This window comes from Cottoperca gobio, chromosome 16, assembly GCF_900634415.1.
Source record: "Cottoperca gobio chromosome 16, fCotGob3.1, whole genome shotgun sequence".
Classification (NCBI taxonomy): Eukaryota; Metazoa; Chordata; class Actinopteri; order Perciformes; family Bovichtidae; genus Cottoperca; species Cottoperca gobio.
Genome location: NC_041370.1, coordinates 21,653,999 through 21,670,042, shown reverse-complemented (window position 1 = coordinate 21,670,042; position 16,044 = coordinate 21,653,999). Strand labels below are relative to the sequence as shown.

General features: G+C 41.8%; 1 protein-coding gene across 2 annotated transcripts in view; it reads right to left on the bottom strand.

Moving 5' to 3' along the window:
* Positions 1-16,044, bottom strand: part of zfpm2a (zinc finger protein, FOG family member 2a) — a 118,491-nt gene that overhangs the window by 29,669 nt on the left and 72,778 nt on the right. Inside the window, exon 5 of one of the 2 annotated variants that reach the window (XM_029451507.1) lies at positions 14,722-14,833. In XM_029451507.1, coding sequence (XP_029307367.1) covers positions 14,722-14,833 — 112 coding nt within the window. The remainder of the gene's footprint in view (positions 1-14,721; positions 14,834-16,044) is intronic. The other variant, XM_029451508.1, reaches the window with a different exon arrangement.

Sequence of the window (16,044 nt, the reverse complement as noted above, 5' to 3'; positions counted from 1 at the left end):
TAAATACGCAGATATTATCAGGATAATGCACTCATTGTTGGTGTAGTATATCTAACTGTATAGTTTGCAAGATCAGCCTCCTAAAAATCACTTTCTCACGTATTCTTCTTGTCCCATGTGAAACCAAAAGTCAACACGGACTCATTTTAAGACAAACCATGATATTTTACTAAACCTAACCAAGAATTATTTAGCGTTTTGTTTCAATTCACAACGTTAAACACCTGTTAAAACTGTAACAATAATCCAGGAAAAAAGATATATTTCCCTTGAAATGCAATTGAGAATGCATTATGCTGTGGGAGACAGGGTTGGTTATATATTATATACATTATTAGGCAATCATTACCCATGCATTCATGTTTAAGCAGTAAACTACTAATTTTATTTATTTTTCATTATTTTCAATAAGGATTAATCTGCTGGTATACTTACTGGATCAATACATTAGTTGTTTGGTCAGTAAAACTGGAGAAATGCCCATCACAATTACCCAGAGCTCAAAGTGACACCTTTGAGTGTCTTGATTTGTCCGACTAACTACCAAAACCTCAACATTATTCAGTTTACTGTAAATTAAGATGAGGAAAAGATGCTAATAGTCATATTCTAGTAGCTGAAACCATAAAATGTTTGGCATCTTTGCATGAACAATGGCAAACGATTGATCCGTTATTAAAACAGTTGGTGATTATTGTATTAACCACCAACATATTAATCAACTCATTGATTAATCTACTGATTTTTTTAAACTTCAAATGTTTATTTAAATAAAATATATGTTTCTTTTACAATCCCTCATATTTTAAAAGTTGTTCTTATGTTTTGTAAGTTAAATCCTAATTTGTTAAGTAACTATAGTTGTTCCATGCCCCTCAGATTTGTACTTAAATACAGTACTTGAGTGAATATACTTAGTTGCATTGTAGCACTGAAGCCAACCCTCTAAAGAGGAAGAGGGGACGATGATGGATGCGGTGGCCATGTAACTGTAGAAAGGAGTCGGTGGGCTGGCTTGCTTAATTCCTGACATGAAATATTACCTGCAGCACTGGACAGAGCAGAAATGCTTGGATGGCGGTAAAGATAGCATCCATCCCCTCAGTATGAGAAACAAACAAACAAAAAAAAGCTCCAAGACCCCTGACCCGACAAAGGAAGTACAACTGATAAGTTAGTACCAATTTCTCTCTCTTCTCCCGCTTCTCTCTCTTTTCTTTCAATAGCATTTCTCTGCCTTTGGCCCCAGTTTCACCTTGCTACGCCTGTGCCCTTCTATTAAAGGTGGTAATGGCTGCCAACTTCCCTCAGGCCTTCTTTTTAATATTTGTCACTCTGAAAGAAAGAGGGGGGATAGGGAGATGATAAATCTTACTTTTGCCAGCTAAGGGCTTCTATCTCCAAAACAGAATAAAATCCAGTCCAAAACACTGCTGTGCGCATTAGGAAGCTGTGGGTTTAAGCCTTGTCCGCCATGATCAAACCAGGATTTATGAAGCATCATAACTCCCGACAACATCCAGCGGCTTATTAATTTTATATATTTCTGTCCATTCCCTGATATTCCCAGCCTTGACAGTCACTCAAGATAAGCCAAAAGCGTTCTGACAGGATGGAGTGTGTATATATTTTTCACTGTTCTGCCGCTCCCCTCCAGTTGAATAGGTTTAGTGGAAACCTTGAGACTGCTGTGGTGTGATTTGTCTCTGCTTTTTGTCTTCACTTGCAACCTTCCCATTTGTAAGGGCCCTTAAATCAGCCTTGCACTCTGCTGAGCCATGCGAACAGGCCAGACAGGGACGAGGGGAGGGGGGGAGAGGTAGAGGAGAGGGGAGGGTCTGGTGTGTGCGTTTATGTCTCAATAATATATGTTTATGCACAGAGAGAGGGAGGGAGAGAAGGAGGGGATTGGCTGCACCAGAGTATCACACATGTGGTGGAATTTTAATCAAAACACTGACTAATCACCATTTACAGGCCGTCTATATAAAGGCCTGTTCTCCGATATGAGAGGGCAACATGCTGATAGGGTTTAATTTAACTACAGTCTAGGTCGGAGGCTTGATTTAATGTGGCCCACAGGAAAACTGAGCAGGAGAGAGGGAGAGAGAGAAGTGGTAGTTCTTTATGCAATGATCACATAAGTTCACATCAATAAAGCCCTAACCCATTACCAGAAACACTACATGAAAGAGGAGGGGCCCTCTGCGAGCACAGACTGCTCTGCAGCATAGCGACGGAAGCAGCTCTAACTCTCCTGACGGCTGCTTCACTTTTCTGACAAGCAGCAGAAGCAGTGAAGGGTTCTGACAGGCCGCTTCGAGATAACTCGCTTAACCTCTTGAACCCTGATTTCCTCTTAAAGTAGCTTAAATTTGGGAAAACTAATTTCCAAAGTGTATGGAAATATCACATATGTGTTCTGTATCTGCGTGTTTCAACATCTCTTTGAAGTGATATGATGCTCATACTGAGTGAAACACTCAAATGTAACCACGTTATTTGATGGCGGTACCATTGCAGTAGAACTACTGTATTGCAGATTGCAGAAATCTTGCAATATGATTTCAGTATCACAAATTCTTCATTGAGTGCATTGTAAAGATAGAAATAGTGCAAAACAATGGGACACTTTTGTATTTTACACCTTCCCATTGAAATGATGACATGAGGAACAAATGTGTGCTGCAGATGAAATACCAAATGAGTTAAGGAGAGTGTGTACACCGTCCTTTACAGCGTGATTCAAACATGGAGTTATTCATCTAAAGCCTCAAAGATAAACATTTGATAATAAAGAAACTAAGATGTATTAAACATAACCTGAAACCTAGATTGAATGAATTTTGCACTGACTTACACATCTTTCTAATTTAAGGCAGAGTATTTCCTTTGTTTTTTTAAATACAAATCTTCATACGTGCTCAATTTCAAAATCTGTTTTCTTTTTAGCATCAGTATCTCGTGTATCTTGTGAAGTCAGTCCTTTTGTAAAATGAGTAAGGAAAATATCCTCATGGACAAAACTGCTTTTTTTTCAAATAGTTTTTGGGCAGTTGAGGCCTTTATTATAGCTTTATTATCATAGCTTATAGATTTAGATAACAGGAAGAGAGATATGGAACAACATCCACAAAAGGGCCCCAGCTGGACTCGAACCAGCAATGTTGTGAATCATGGTGGACACCTCAAACTCTCGGCCATAGGGGAAACCAAACCCACAGGGAGGTAAGCATATCACCAAAAGCATTTAAGATTTGTCCTTGATGGGTTGATGTGTACAATGAAGCAGATGGACGTTATCTGCCTTGCTAAAGGAACAATGAGAGACATACTCAAATAGTAATGCTCATTTATTTTCCTAAAATATACGATGTTTCTTTTCACCTAAACAAACTTTCACATGAGGTCAGAGCCCTCCTGAAGTCTCCGCTACGTCTCCTGCAGCCCAAACCTCTGATGCTGCTCTGATTTTGAACCCAGTGCGTCCTCATCACGCATTCATTCCTCTTCCAGCTACTTGCACTCAGGCTTCGACCCGACCAAGCTAACTAGCCACAGTGGCTATCACACCCAGCAGTGTCTGACTAAGACCCTAGCTGGCTACAGCCACAGTGACTGAAGCACGCAGCGGTGAGGAGGCAGGCAGGATGTAATCTCCAGGAGCTGTTGATACAGGGAAACACACAGGGTTTGGGTCAAAGGGATTAAAATGGTGGAGGTGCTGGTTGTAAGAAGGAGAGGGGCTGGGGAATAGTGACGGGAGCAGCGGGCGAGCCACCCCACAACAGAGAGGAGTGGGGAGATTACAGGGAAAATGGCGCAAGGGGGATTCCTGCGAGGAGAGGGGAAGAAGTGACTCCAAATGGCATCGGAACATAGCATTAGTAGCTACTATTCAACAGTATGCAGGCTTAGTGAGCTCAGGGCATCAGGAGAAGTGGTCATGTTTTCTGTGCGAGTCAGGGGATGCTCCGTTTCTATAGGTGACAGGTGTTAGGAAAACATGGATATGGAATGGGAAATAGAACGCTGAAATGTTCACAGCTCCACTTGAAGACTTTGTCTCTGCTACTCAGTCACCCCTCTGTGACTGTGACTATCTAAATATTGCCAATGCCAGAAATAAAAGTCAAATCTTAAACAAATGAGGCCATCCCTGCTGGGTAATATCGAGCGAGGTTGTCTGTCTGAGGTTTTAACTGAGCCCTTCATGCCTATGCAAACCTCACATGGTTTGGATAGAGTTCCATCAACAAAACATGTCAATCACCTCTCTGTGTAAAAGGGAGAGATACGAGACTGAAACCTATCTCGCGCAGACCCAAATACTGTACTCACGGCTTCCATTTCACAGTCTGAGGGAGAGCGGAGTTCAAAAATCTTACATCAATTTTTTCCTTCAATCCAGCTATCCAAGGGCTCAGATTCCAGTTACATTTCACATTGAATAGACTTGTGTTTCCAGCAGTCTAACCCTCTTCTAGTATGCTGGCTAGTGGAGCGATGACAGATTGGTTTCCACTCACTGCACGGGGGAGCACAATGGAGTGGCTTTGACAGAGTTAAGAGAAACAGTGCATCAGTCCCACCCCCACCCCCCCATCTCTCTTTTTCTGTACACACACACACACACACACACACACACACACACACACACACACACACACACACACACACACACACACACACACACACCTCTCCTCCACTCTCTCTCTCTCCTTTCCCTTCTCTTTCTCTCTCTCTCCTCCCTGGGGCTCAGAGAATGGATGGCCCTGTCTGACCTGTACGACACTGATGTCTAGTCCTCTATACTACTGTACCTACAGCGCGCCTGTCTTGCTCGCAGCTCTGTCCACTCTCTCTCTCTCTCTCTCTCTAACACACTCAAAGCAAGCGCACACAAGGAACAGGGGCACCCATCTCTGTCACCCAGCGCCGACAGGCAGAGGTCAGCAGAGCTCAGGCACTAAAGCAACCTCGAGGAGGTAGGGTTAGCTCATAAGCAGCCGATATCACTGATATCACAGTGGAGACAGACACAAGGCTTGAGGCTTAACCTTAGAAACGTAAAACAGCATTGTTACTTAACTGTAACTTACCATACTTAAATGACAAAACAGGTCCTTGCCCTCTGAGTGAACCCACATGAGTGTTTTCTGAAATGTAGCCCTATCAGCAGCACAGTATCCCTGACAATTACGTCCATATTGGACATTTCCGGAAGTGGTGTGAACTATATGTAGTCATGTGGCAATGGTACGGATGTCGGGGCCACAACCTTCCCTAACCTGGACCCAGTGTTTGCCTACCCATACATAGCCTTAACAAAGCATTTTAGTTGGTTTACCTTAACCATAGTTTATTGCACTGATTCCAATACCTCAATTCAGGGTATCTACCGATACATATTACCGATCCAATATTAAGGTTTCCTTTTTCCAGAATTTAGAACCTGTATAGCGCCCTCAATCCTGAGACAGTCTCTATCCACACCTGGGTCTTTGGTTCTGTGATCTCCACATGATTTAAACACAGATTAAACATGTTTTAGCCATGCTTCTAGCTTATTATTAACATGTTTACACAAACATTACCATTACATTTCCAAACTGCTACAACTACACCTTTAAAGCTCATTGTTGAACCAAACTCATGCATCCCTGTGTCCTTACCCATGGCATTGGACTTTAAAAGGGCTAGAATAGCTAAGATCCCTGACCAGATTGTATGATAAAACAACCCACAGATAAGGTACAAATGCTAGAGGTGGCTTGCAGTTGTGTTCCTCCGTGCGCTGCAATGAGAAAAGCGAAGCGCTGATATCACACTGATACGGCGCTCTAAAGACTATGGGGCTATGTGTTTTTTTCCCACGCAGGTGGATGTACAATCAATAAAATGGATTAGCTGCAAAGGTATGTATAAAGGTTATCGCCGAGTTCTCCTGCACGAACACAGTGGCGACCCCACAAAACAATTTTGTAATGTGTCGAGCTATTTCTTCAGAGAAAATCTGATTCAACCTAAAAATTGATTTGCAGGGGTATACATTACCAAAGGAAAAATGGCTCCTGCTCCACCAGAGCCTATAAGGCTGGAATGGAATTGTTCTAACTCTATTCTCTAAGGTAGTGGTATCATCGTAGCAGTGTTGTATGTTTTTCTTCCACTGTCATGTCCTTTTTTCCTTCACTGTAGGCTTTTTTTTCATAGTTTGATCATCTCCTCTCTCCCTCAGTGCATCAGAGTTTCACCTAGACTCACTTTCACTTGTTTAGTTCCACTCGCCGCAGTCCTGTGTCAACCCTCAGAGAGACTTTAACCGTGTGGTTTTCCATCACGCTGACTGACGATCTAAACACCCCTCCACCCCAGTGATTCCTCTATCGCTCTACCTCCATCTCTCCCTCTTGCTCACTCTCTCTGACACACAAACACACACACACACACACACTCACACACACACACACACACACACACACACACACACACACACACACACACACACACACACACACACACACAATGTGACCCCCCTCAAGCCTGATAAAAAAGGCACCCCCCCATTCCAAAAAAAAAACTGTGTGGATGTGCAGAAAGGCCCCTCTCTCCAGCTCTCAGCTTTTGTCTCTGATTATCCCTGCACACACACATGCACACACAAACCCCTCCACGACCTCCTACATCCTCTCCCGCACACACACACACACACACACACACACACACACACACACACACACACACACGCACACACACTCTTCTTCTCAACCTGCTCCAGGATCTTGTGTGTGTGTGTGTGTGTGTGTGTGTGTGTGTGTGTGTGTGTGTGTGTGTGTGTGTGTGTGTGTTTGTGTGTGTGTGTGTGTCTGTGGTGTGTGTGTGGGGGGGTGTTGACTCTGACCAATGGCATCCAGCAGCAGGGCTTTATCCTGAAGCACACTGACAATGCTTTTCACACCTACTTACCACAGCAGAGATGGGGGCGGTGGGCTGCATCATACCCAGGCCTTAAAAGCAGGCTAAGGGCTTTTAGAAGACACACATAGAATGGACTCTTTAATTACTGACTCAAGATCCTGCAGTAGATTAAAAACCTTGCAGAAGCTTATTTTCATATCCGCAGAATTTTTCAATGAATATAAAAACGGTCATTGATTATGCCGTTAAGGCAAGGGAAGTTAAGAAGGGAAATATAAAGTACATATAATCACATTAACTTGCAGTGATTAATGTAATAAAATGTGATCTTTTCTCCCCATCTGTATTGAACACATTCAGTACTGAGGAGACATGCTCCAAATATTAAGAAGCAGCTCCACAAAATCCACTTAAGCAGCTCTGTGTTTGAAGACATCTGCAGAAGCAAGGCACATAAGTCATATAACATTCTTCTACAGTGCAGATTGGGAGGGTGCACATGCATGGATGAAAAAGTAAAACAAATACTAATATCTGCTTTTGATGCCTGTGTACTTCCAATAATGTAACCTCATACAACAGTTTGTATGATATCTTACAAAAAGGTATTCCATATTTTTTTTGCGTTCTCCTATGAATTTCCAGCAACACGTGTCCTCTTGTTACATGCATCCAGTCTTTTCAAAATAAACTTCCGTCTTCACAGGAAACAACCTGGTTAGGTTTAGGCAACACAACAACCTGGTTAGGTTTAGGAAAATATCTAAGAAAACTACAGAAATAGTGAAGTTACGTGAATAAGACAATTCCTTCTCCCTTTGCAGTCTTTGTACTTCCTGGTTCACAATTACATGTATACAAATTGATTTTGTGGGATATATAAGAATTACAGTGCATTCCTTTTCATAGGTAGAGCTACGAACAGTGAAAGAGAACAGCCTGAATATTTTGAGTGCAAGTGACTTTATGTGTATCTTCACTCCCAGACACACATTAAGCCTTCCTGCATGATCAATACTGAAGCATTCCTCATCATTGATTATACAATTATAGAGAAGTTAAATCTGTGACACTCTCTCATGTAGAAGCATTAACCAATGCAGCCAGCGGTGGAGACTGAGAGGAGGGCAGAAGCTTCCTCTTCACTCACTGTTTTTTTCTTCTTCTTCTTCTTCTTTTTTTATTTTTTATTTTTTATAAACGTGGTGCTTAAAGCGAGCTCAGTGTAGTCCAGGTACTTCACTCAGATGATTATAATGCCACGAGGGTGCAATACATCACTCTTATTAGCCACACTGGAGCACAATGGTATCATAATTAATGGTCGCAGCAGGATTGAACGCTGCCCTGACATGGAAAAGTGGGCCTACTTAAGCTCTACAAGGCATTTAAATATGCAGAGTGAATGGCACAACCCAAACCCTCCTGCTCTAAGGACAGCCCACGCTCATTAGCCCGACACCTTCCGTGGCATTGATACAAGGACGAGTGGCTATACTCACACGCTCACAACACAAATCACAAAGCACATACTCCAAAAATATGCATGCAGACCACAGCTACAAAATGTTACATGGTGATATTTGAAAAAAAACAACAATCGTCCCTCATCAGTGCCCATCACTTCTTTTACATTTTCTCTCTGTATTGTTGTTTTTGTCTTAAGGCTTAGTCCACGCTGAATGCAGATGGACATATATGTGTCAGCAGCCATTATTCAAATTTTCGGTAATGGCGTTTGGTCTGTGCTCGCATGTGTTTGGAGTGAATGTGGCAGAGTGGGGTGTCTGGTGCCTGTGCTATACTGTCTAGCACAGGGAAACTGCCTGCACGGCGGGAGAACAATGCACATAAAAGGCTGTCGGAGGAAGCGTCTGGAGCTGACGTCTTTCACATGGCTCTGAATGGAGCAGCAGCAAAGTGTGTGTGTGTCTGTGTGTGCGTGTGTGTAGTTCATATGCTTATGAGTGAGAAAGAAAAAGAATCAAGAGAAAACGCCCTCTTGGATTTGTTTGTAGCCAGAAACAGGAGAAAATAAGAGTGTGTTCCCGTCTTGCATGCTGAAACGATGCGTGATTGTATGTGCATGAATGCCTGTGCTCCTAAATACATGTGTGGGATGGTTAAGTCCTCTCAGATCGCCGTATGATTTGGATTTTGCTGTCTTTAACCCACCACACACTCTATTCCTCCTCCTCTCCTCTCCATAAAGCCAGCTTTACAACTTCTCCTCAATTGCTAATGTGGAAGCTTTAGCTACAAGACACGCTACTCAACAGCTGCCAAACGCCTAAACCAGCCGCTCCTCTGCACCCGGCTCACTCCAGCCTGACCGTACCGAGTTATCGCGTGGCTCAGTGCAATCAATTATTGTTGCAGTGGAATCATTAATAATTTCCTAATGAAAACGATTCTGTTGATCTGTTGTCTTTTAATTAAACATAATTAGTCGGCTGCTCGGAGCTGTGGTGGGGGACTCCTTTAGGGTACAATTTTGTTTTAATACACTGATAATGAAATTTTTACATTGTGTCAGTTGTTTAGTTATTATTCAGTCACACTATTTCGCTATGTTCCCAGATAACAGATAATAACCCCTCGCACCTCCTATTCGCCGCAGTCATTTTAAAAGAGGAGGGTTGAAATGAACAATTAAATGTTGAACTGTAAGAGTCCTCTCCTCTCACTGTTTAATGCTGCATGCTGCCAGGGAGCAGTGCCATTTTACTCTTTAATTTCTGCTGGAAAAACCACTCAAAATGACTTTGTCTGTACACTGCAAGGCTGGTTTTATTATTATTATTATTATTATTATTATTATTATTATTATTATTATTATTATTATTATTATTATTATTATATAAAAAAAAGAGTCAAATAGATACTTCATCTGTCCAGGCAGGTCATGCTAGTTCATCTCATGCCTCAGAGGTCTACAGCTCTGGAGCAGAGGAAAGAGCAAATGAAGGTATAAAAAAGATCTGATATTGAGGACTTAGAGAATATGAAATAGTACAAAGACACAGCCAGTTGGCTAATTCGGCACAGTCCGGGCTTATGTAAAACGGCCTAGTTACATTGGTCAATTTCTGCTCGAACAATGGGCTAAGTTGCTCTGGAGACTTATTGGACATGCTGTATCTGAATGTGGTCTGGCTTAAGAGGCTTACAGTTGAAAAGTTTAGGTGACCTCTGAATAATGCCACATAATGTAGTCACATTGAGTGTATGGCTTCAATGGGCTCCGATATCAGGTTACAATGGGGTAAGCACAATGAAGGCTCACACTGAGAATGAATGAAGTCATGTTTTGTACTTTAGACCTAAAAATGACACTTTAACTCTGCGCTCAGATTGTGTTTGATTTCAGCGAGCTGTGGAGAGCTTTTATCTGAGGGGAATGTAATATACTGCGGGAATTTAAAATGTCCTCTTCAAATATCATAAAATATAACTCATTTAGAGTTAAAATACAGTTTTGCTTTACAACAAGCGTTATAAAAAATAATAAAAATGCACGCATTTTAAAGCATAATGCTGGTGTTTTTCTAGATTTTTGTTGCTGTCATCAAATCCCATTAAACCGACAACGAAGTCAACTAATAAGTTGTGATGGGCAATAGACTAGAAATGTAGAGCTGAGGATCGTCTTAGACTTTGGATATTGTAATATGAGTTTTGTCTTTTCCTGGTTTTAAAAGCTGCATTACAGTAAAGTGACGTCCATTTCTCAATTTGTTCTATAATTTGCCTTTACCCAATTAGTCAATACATCGTTAGGTTAATATTTTATGAAAGCACCCTCGAATATCATTGCAATATCGATATCATGGGATGTAGTAAAAAATATTGTGATATTTGATTTTCTCCATATTGACCAGGCCTACTAACAGTATTGTTACAGGGCCCAGCTGTTTTAGGGAATGATTTGGCCTCTTTTAGTAAAACAGTTATGTCCTGATTTTGAAGCTTTATGTCTTCAGTAGGAACAACTGGGCGTGGGGCTGAGAGCCACACACAGGGAGGGAAGTCAGAAGGTTTTGAGGGAAAGACAGAAAAACAAAAAGAGAGATATAGAATATCACAAGTATCCTGTAAAAAGCTGTTTGACTACGGTCAACGCATCACAGGCTTGGTCACATTTGCTGTCCGAGCAGTTGCTAAAATCCCCCCAATCAGGCAGGTTTGCAGCATTTAAACAGAGACTCCGCTTGTAGCATATTCAACTGGGAGATGATAGAAGAAGAAAAACTCAAAATGGGACAACATTTCTTTTCTCTGTTAAATCTCTCCTACTTTCCAGCTGCATTGTTTATCAATCTGTTGTTGAATTCTCCACAGGTTTCTATCTTTCTCTCTCTCTGGGTCCTTGTCTGTCATTCTCTCTCTCTCTACCTCCACCTCTCTCTCCTCAGTCTCCAGTGTTACTGTAACATATAATTACTCTGCAGACTTGCTGCCTGTTTCTATAACTTCAGGGGTTCAAAGAAACTGTCGGAGTGTGGAGGAGAGCATTGTGGGAGTTCCAGGTGGATTTCTCGATAATGAGTTAGTGCAGTAGTAGAGTTGAGAGTTTTAGTAATGGCTGGCTGCTAAGGCTCTTCCTGGGAGTTTAATGTAAAACAAACAGGGCCGTGCTGACAGCCTGGGAAAAACAGATATTGCACTTTTCCACTTCCTCTTCAGGGCTCTCTTGCTGCCTCTCATTTTAAGAACAGTGATTCAAAGAAGAATTTATATTCATGAAATGGCTCTGTGAATCCTAATTTAAGACATTTACATGCCTCTCTTCGACTTCTAATTTCTTAAATTGGATAAAATGGTCCTGTCTTTCTGTTCATCTGGACACAATGATACAGACAGGAAAACAGAACAGTCAGGGAAGACATAGTTTAGCCGGCAACAGGAATTGTAGGATCCCAAAAATAGGCAAAGGACTCTATATTTGACACTATAGGGTTAGCCTGATGACCAGGGGCGCCCCGGGGGGGGGGGGGGGGGGGACCTGAATACACCTCCCTGCTGCTCGTTACACACTCCAGTGCATGTATTATACATAACACACTGCTGGAATACAACTCTCAGAGGAATCATTTTGCTGAATCCTGTCCGCTCTCCCTCTCCACATATTTCTCCGACTTCCTGAATGACAAGTTTCGGTGATAGAGGATGAGCAGTTGTGCAGAATGTAATGCAGAAATCATAGACAGAACACCCAACAGTAAGCTACAGCCACTCAAACCAATCACCAGTCCTTACTTAGAGATACTCCCCCACAGATTCACTCTGGCAAGCATCCAAAGTGAACTGCTACTATCTTTGCAGGCAGCCATAAAGAAAGCCGAGACCACTGAAAGGTAAGCCAAAGCATATTCTGCGAGCATACTGTGTATTGAGATATTCACTGTTTTCCATAAGTAACGCATCTCAGGGAGCAATGAAGCAGCCTGCAGCACAGGGGTGAAGATATAAACAATCTGGGCCTCAGCTTTACTAGGTGGGAAGAAAGTTCCTGTCGGCCTCTTAGGAGCCTTTTCCGTTTAGTCGATCCACGCCACTGTCGACACGATAAACGCAACTCCAGCGCCGCTTCAAAACTGAAGTGAAAAAGGCCAAATTTAAAATTGAATTTGACAAAGATTTGATATTTTCGGCATGCTGAAATTCAATTTCAATGTCACCTCCAGAGGGTGCCCACACATGCAGATTGGAATATTTAAAAGAGGGCGATGAAGAAGAATGAGCCGTGTAAATCAGTCTGGACGCAAAAGTCAAACGACTCAACAGCATCAAACACTTCACCACTTTCTGAACTTACTCCCAGTCCACCTAAAAAAATAAGTTGCCAGGAGCAAAAATGTGGAACAGTGTTGGATAGAAAGCTGAGAGAAACGGACACCCAACCAATTTATCCAAAGCTCTGTGGCAAAGTTGCTACAAAGCTGAGTCAAGTACGGAATTACACAGCCGGAGTGTGTTGTACCTTGTGGTGTCATAGCAGTGTTGCATTTTTTGATATTTATTGTGGCATTTGTTTCAAAGGAAAACGTTTCCATGATGAGAAAATACATGTTTCTTTGTGACAAATAAAGATGATTCTGAAAAAAACCATACTTCAATCACTAAATAAGCTTAAACTATAGACACATGAAGAGAATTAAATGGCATCCAGTGTGTTTTACGCAGTTTTTCTTTGCTTAGCGATGTAAAAGACGCAGCGACTATGATGTGACAAGAGATATTTAACTTCTACTCCGAGATTTAAATGAATTCTTTGTATTCATCGTTCTCTCTATTATCGTTTATCATCAGTTGGCAAGCGTGCGAAGATCCTTGTGGGGGATTTACTGTAATGAACTTATGCAGTACAACACAGAACAAGTCTCACAAGGGGACGTCTGGAGATGTTATTGTGTTTAATTTAATAAGGTCAAACTGGAAGTGACAAACAAAGGAAGTGCCAGTGATACACAGCTGAGGTGAGGATGCTGCATGTGATGCTATCTCGAGGATGTATGAATAGTGGTGGAGGAAATTCTTCACAAAAAAAGTGAGAAATCTTGTTATTGCCCTTTTTTTTTGTTTCATACAGTCAGTCTGTGAGCAAAAAGATTAGAAGATTTTAAAGAAGTGCATAATCTTCTTTCACAGCTTATCAAAACTTTAATGATTTGGTGATAAAGAGCACAAAGTTAAGTAGCCGGTTAAGAGGATAACTCCCCAGTGCAGTCTAGTGATTAGTAGATGAGAATTGGGAGACTGAAAATCCGGGTTGCAAATCCCACTCCTGCCACTTATTCACTTTGAGGGAGAAGACGCTCCATTTCAGCTTTGGGGGTATTGTCACGGGGTAATCATTTTTGAAAAGTGATAAATGGAGCCCCTTTCCTTCACCCTTTGGAATCCAAAACACATCTTTATTTACGTATTTATTTTGCTGTGTCTCTTTGGTTAACACCCGTCAAGACCCAATTATAGCATCAGAAGCCTTGTGCTTTCATGGGAAGTGAAGCTACACACTGTGTGTCAGGGCTGTATACAGTTTAAGCATCTTCTCATACAATCTGCAACAAACCCAGGCTCCCTACAGATCCATGTTGGGCTGTTTTAATGAGGGTTAGCTGGACATAATGCAGCAGATTGAGGAGTTTATCGTTATGACAGTGGGTCATTTGGGTTGTGGTGCTTTAAGGGTGAAGGCTGAATAAACAACATGGATCTTCTGACAGATAGTGCTGGATATTTCTTTCCACTTATTTACATGAATCCATTTCTGGTGTATGAATATGTCTGATTTATTAAAGATGTACATATAAAGCTCTGCTGAATTAGTGAGAGTACAAATGAAGCAGAATGGCAAGCCCGTCTCCACAACTCCGCTTTGCTCGCTATCTGCAGCGAGATAGGGATTCACTTAGTATAAAAGAGAAAAAAGGGGCATTAATTACCTTGTGAAATCTAAAGACCATTAACTTTGTGTGTCAAGTGATGTTTCTCAGTTCTTAATCAGAGTTTTAGTGATATAAATTACTCTTTAGAGTAAAACAGATATGGTGTGTGAGTGTGTACGTCTTTTTGTGTGTCTTTGCAGCTGCGTACATGCAATTATTTGTGTGTGTTTGTGACTTTGAGAAGCAAAAGGAGAGCAAGAAAGAGAAGAGAAAAAAAGTAAAAGAGAGACAGACGGAGAGAGAGAGACAGGCAGGAGTGGAGTGGATGGAGGATTGTCTTTGCGGCGCTGCTGTGGCGTGGTGTGTTGCGCTGCGAAGAGATAACAGGATGCCGCCGCTGCTTGCTTACCTTTGCTGTACACCACACAGTTGTTTTTGTTGTCTTCCGCTCCCTGCCAAGTCACATCCAGCAGCCACCTGGGGCCGGCGCTCAGCACCACCGGGACCGTGCACTTCATCTTCTGGACGGGAACAGATAACACACACTAATCATTTGCTTATTTTGGTGATTAAAGAAACATTAATAACCACTGAGTTACGCTCTTCTGCTGCTCTGAATGGCCATAAACAGACAATTTCAGAAACTATACACCATGCAACCCAAGTCCACCCCAATCCCTTTTTGTGTTTTTTACAATGCTGAGAAAATTTGAGAATCAGGGCATGTTTTGTGTGTGTGTGTGTGTGTGTGTGTGTGTGTGTGTGTGTGTGTGTGTGTGTGTGTGTGTGTGTGTGTGTGTGTGTGTGTGTGTGTGTGTGTGTGTGTGTATGATGGCCTACAGACAAAGGCTGTACAGTGGTTGGACTGGTGACAAACGGGTGCTGCATTGTATCGAAAAGGAAGAATAATCATGCAGGATTGAACCCAATGATTCAGCATCAGATCTCTTAGATTAAGAAGAACTAAGGTGTTATTATGAAAAAAGAAAGAAAGAAAGAAAGAAAAAAAGCCCGGTGACTTTCAGGGAGAAGGAAGCGAGTGTTCAGCGGCGAACTTTGGGCACATTGTGCCTCACTATCGCCAGGATCTCACTATTTCCTGAAACAAGCAGGGAAGAATTTAAAGAATCAGTATCCATTTCAAAGGCCGATTGAGGTTAGGTTTTTATAATATGCCGGAAAAATTATTCTGAATGTGTAAGGTCATTTTTCTTCTTGGTCAGAGGTCAAACGTGGTGTTTTATCCCTCGGAAAGAAAAAATAAAAGAGGGAGATAGAGTGCAACGTCTACCACAATAGATTCACATGGTGCTTGCTCTATTCATCCTCACGTGAGTTTCTATTCGGGTCTATTTTATTTTGGTGTTCTTTTTTTCTTTTGCGTCTTGCAAATAAAGGTGGTGTATTGGGGGGCTGCTGGCAACATCTCAGGCAGCTAGGTAATGTAGTCTATTACTCAAAGGCAAAATGTCAGTATTTCAAGGCCATTACTTTTGAACCCCGAGGCCCTCCTTCATTAGGGTGTTACAGAAATAGTTTAGCTAAGAGAAAATAGGTTGGGGTGCAATCTCGACACTTCATTGCTTTTTCCATCTGAGGCAGGCAGCTGTCCATCTGCCTAATGCAACAGAAAAATACTCGTCCTCTCTCGTGCTTTTCACTTATTTCTCTCCCACAAAAAGCAACAACCTTCAAGGATAAATGCAAATGTCACTTGAGCATGTTAAAGGTC